Genomic DNA, 4218 nt, shown 5'->3' with positions numbered 1-4218 from the left:
ACCCCTGGCCCCAACTAAGCTGTATCCCTATAAACAGGGTTGGCGTATCAAACCCAACAAGAAATCAAATGTTTTACACGAACCTGAAAATCATGTCATACGTATGAATTCAAAAACGACACATATGCCTGTGGCTTGACACAAGATGACAAAAAACTACCCGTTGATTTTTGGTTGCATATTAAGTCTAAATTTATATGCTATTTTATTTGTTAATTGGCCGGCCTTTATATATGTACTGGAATTGATGCAAAACCCTGATCAATCATTTTTTTAAGGAATAATGGCTTCATCGAGAAGACACCCCGGTGACTTCGACGGCAGTTATGAGATCAACGGTAAGGATCCTTCCGATCATCATCACCAACAATTTATTATTTTATATTTTATAATAATTAATACTTGCTATATTCTTATTCTGTACTTGTTTTAGAGTTTATTAAATTAATTGATGGTTCATTAGATTGCTTACTTATTTTGTAAACAATTATAGGATCTTTCCGATCATCAACACATAATTATTTAATTTATGATTTTAAGCCTTATGTTGTAAACATATCAATACTGCAAATGGATTTTGCTTCTTTCAATCTTAATTTACTTGTTTGATCGCATCTTCAGTGATAACCATCACTGATATGACCACCCGTGTTGCGGTCAAAGATTCGGACACCATCGGTCAAATTCAACGCAAGATCCAGGGTAAGAAGAAGTTCAATAGATCCGCACTTATTATGAGCATATTCATCAAGAACCTTGAAGGAAGGATCACCTATTATCTTGAAGTCAACCCTTCCGACACCATCGGCAACGTCAAGGCCAAAATGGGTGATTTTGCGCACGTGCTGGTCTTCAGTGGTGTTGCCCTTGAAGATAGCAGTACACTTGTTGACTTAAACATCAACGACGGGTCGGTTCTTACTCGCATTGATATGGCGCCACACGGAAAGATGGAAATATTTGTGCATACTTTCAACAAAAAGACCATCTCTTTGTTGGTCACCCCCACGGACACCATCGCCAATGTGAAGTTGTGGATCATGTATAAGGAGGGTGTTCCTGTTGACGAGCAGGTGTTGATTTTCGACGGAATGGCTCTTAGGGACAGTGGGACCCTTTCCGACTTCGACATTCACGGGCAATCGGCCCTCACACTTGTGCGCAGGTCAAGGGGATCAATGAAGATATTCGTCAAGACATTCGAAGGGACGGTCATACCTGTGAAAGTCAACCCTTCAAACACAATCGGCTATGTAAAATCCATGATCGAGGGTGAGGTGGATATTCCCCACGACGAGCAAGAGTTGATCTTCGATGAAACGGTTCTGGACAACATCGACACCGTTGCTGACTGTAACATCAACGAGGAATCCACACTCACACTTGTGCGCTTATCAGCAAGATATATGAATATATTTATCATGTCTCAAACCGGAAAGAACGTTACTCTGAAAGTCAAACACACTGACACCGTCTACAATGTGAAACTAAAGTTTGAGACTATCGAAGGTATCCCCCCAGATCAGATGAGATTTATCTATGGGGGGAGGCAACTGATGGATGACCATACCCTTGCTGACTGCCACGTCGACGATGAATCAGTCATTCACAGTGTGTTAATACTAAGGGGAGATTAGGGAAGCATATTTTATGAACAATGTAATATTTTGTACTAAAACACTTTGTCTTTTGTCTTTTGATGTAGCTCTGTTCGGTAAACTTGTGTACAAGTATTTGAATCTATGGAATGGTTTGGCTAAAAAGTAAAAAAGAAATGATTTATGTTCTTTATAAATAAAATACCAAAACAACTGAGAAACATTTATGATAAAACGAGTTATAGAGATTTATGAAATGAATGAACTTCATAATTTTTTGTTGATAACTTAGGTGTATAAAGTGAGTAGCCATTCGGTATTTCAACAACTCAAGCGATCTCAATATAAAAGTTGTGAAATACTTATGTTTCCTAAGCAACTATTCTGCATAGTTATGTTTTACCTTTGAATTAAGATCACTAATATATGCAGTAAACATCAAAACTGTTCTTCTGGTGTAAATAACTCTCCCAATATGAAATTTGACCGAGAGGCCTTCAGTTTTATGCAACTGTATAAAAAATCTCAATCAGTGTAACCATGACTATTGTAACGTAAGCATGGATACATATCTTTTAATCAGAATTGTTTATTGACATTCAATTGGAGACTGCAAGTGGTCAAAGTCAAACCAATTCATATATCTAATATTGAAGTCTTCCCAACTGATTTTATCTCTGATCAAAGGTAAAAGATTATAAACTTTTTATAAAAGCAGTTTATCCATGGCAAGATTGAGTTTCTTGATCAAAAAACCGGACTGATTCTACACATGATTACCATTTACCAAGGAAGTTGTAGTTAATAAAGGAATACCAAGTTGATCCACCAACTCGATGTGATAAAAATACGTTGATCGTTGATGACGGGAAATAGAAAATCGACCAAACGGTCTCTGCTGTGACAGATAGTGACCAAACAGATCAGTCAGCAACAGATTTTAACAACCAGTTTGTGACAGATTAGCATTTTAGCATTATGGCGGGTTTAGCAGGTCCGAATCATGTTTATAGTAGCTCAGAACAAGATTTCTTGTCAAGATGGTTTGATTTTGTGGTTAAAGGGGTGCTCGGTTTATCAAATCAAGAGACAAGTTTTCTTCTAGTTTAATCTAATAAGGATTAGTCGGTTTTAATATGCTTATTTGTAATCAATTTCATAATCACAAATAGATAAAACAATCAAGTTTAGACTAATCTCTAATATATCGATTGTTATCAAGCATGACCGCCCCTTCAAACTTAATGTCGATTTCAATTCGCTGTAAACAAATACAAGAAATTAAAGGTTTCAACATTGATTCTTATTGTGCTTATAAATCTTTCATCTATGCTTAATCTTTTCTTTTACAAAAGTAGACAAAAGTGAGTGGAGATTGTGTCATTGTTCTACACTTTAATATCATCCTTTCTGCTGTTAACTTTTTTCCCACATTATCACTTTTGAATCATGATATTGAATGCTTGATTAAGTACTAAACTAATAATGATACTTGATCTAAAATAAATTAATAGCTTTTACTAAACACGTTTTTTTGACTCCAGGAGTGAGATTCACTGAACACGTTAACATAGAGTTCTTTTATCATTGTCAAAGAACCAAAAACACATTAGTGATACTTTGAAGTCGACCACTACTTACGACCCGGTAGTAGTCGAACGATGTGAGATTTGCTTAAAATGTCACGGCTACACATTCATTTCCTCCCGCATCATGTATATAGCCCACAAATCAACCATATAAGTGGTCAACACACTCCTTTTCTTCTCGCACCGTGTATAAAGCCCACAAATCCACAATAAATAAAACAGTCAAAAACGAAAAAACCTTGAATGTTTTTAACGTTATAGAAGTTTCTTTGAAGTGGAAAACCTCGACTCATATGGACGATTTCACAATAAAAATTGAACATATCAAAAGAGCAGCCATTGTTAACCGATACGCCTTGTAATGCTTCCATCACATTTTTCATCCAAGTTTATAATAAACCAATACGCCTTTTTTATCGGCTCTGCAACAAGACAGCCAGCAACCCGACTGGAGGAAATGAAAAGATAAACCTACAAGAAACCGAAAAACGATAAAAAAAAGTCAAATCATGAATATGATGAAGGAAATTGTTGAAATATGCACCTTACAATCCTTATGAAAAATCCATCCATCTCCATCATCTTAATAACCTCCTCAACCTGCCATCAATATGAATATTATTACTAATATTAATCAAACATTTCATCATTTAACAAAAGTGTTTTGTACCTTTTTTAATATGAGCAGGAGGATCATCTTTTTGTACCATAATAACACGCCCATTTTCTAGCAAGTGACTATCTGCAACTCTTTCGTTACGCCAGCCCTTAAGTAATAAAAGCCATGAATGATTAATAAAATAAAAGCAACAATAAAAGAGTAAACAGGCAGTTTATAGGTATATATAGTTTCAAAGGGGTGGCAATTCATGACACTGCCAGAAACATGACATAATAGTGATTTGAGCTGGCTAGTCTAACCCTTTTCAACCCGTTTAATAAACGAGTCATGCTAAATTTGTAATAAACTTAAAACGTCAAATGCGATAAAAACAAGAATAAAAGATAAAAATTTATCTATCAATTCATTG

At 35.6% G+C, this 4218-nt stretch overlaps 1 protein-coding gene across 1 annotated transcript; it reads left to right on the top strand.

Moving 5' to 3' along the window:
- Positions 1–220: 220 nt before the first annotated feature.
- On the top strand, positions 221–1728 carry LOC143557272 (uncharacterized). The gene is made up of 2 exons (XM_077046382.1): positions 221–338; positions 622–1728. Exons 1-2 carry the CDS (start codon positions 284–286, stop codon positions 1635–1637), a joined length of 1071 nt encoding a protein of 356 aa, XP_076902497.1. The 5' UTR covers positions 221–283; the 3' UTR covers positions 1638–1728.
- Positions 1729–4218: the final 2490 nt, after the last annotated feature.

The sequence above is a fragment of the Bidens hawaiensis genome, unplaced genomic scaffold (assembly GCF_021521415.1).
Source record: "Bidens hawaiensis isolate Kalapana, Puna unplaced genomic scaffold, B.hawaiensis_p1.1 tig00018852_1, whole genome shotgun sequence".
Taxonomy (NCBI): domain Eukaryota; kingdom Viridiplantae; phylum Streptophyta; class Magnoliopsida; order Asterales; family Asteraceae; genus Bidens; species Bidens hawaiensis.
The sequence above is the reverse complement of the archived record's forward strand: the minus strand, read 5'-3'. Positions and strand labels throughout refer to the sequence as shown.

What these genes read in the sequence shown, in the direction of transcription:
- LOC143557272 (XM_077046382.1), top strand. Translation starts at nt 284, where the DNA reads ATGGCTTCATCGAGAAGACACCCCGGTGACTTCGACGGCAGTTATGAG. An exon ending in CGGCAGTTATGAGATCAACG is followed by an intron (nt 339 to 621) that starts GTAAGGATCCTT and finishes TCGCATCTTCAG; the next exon opens with TGATAACCATCACTGATATG.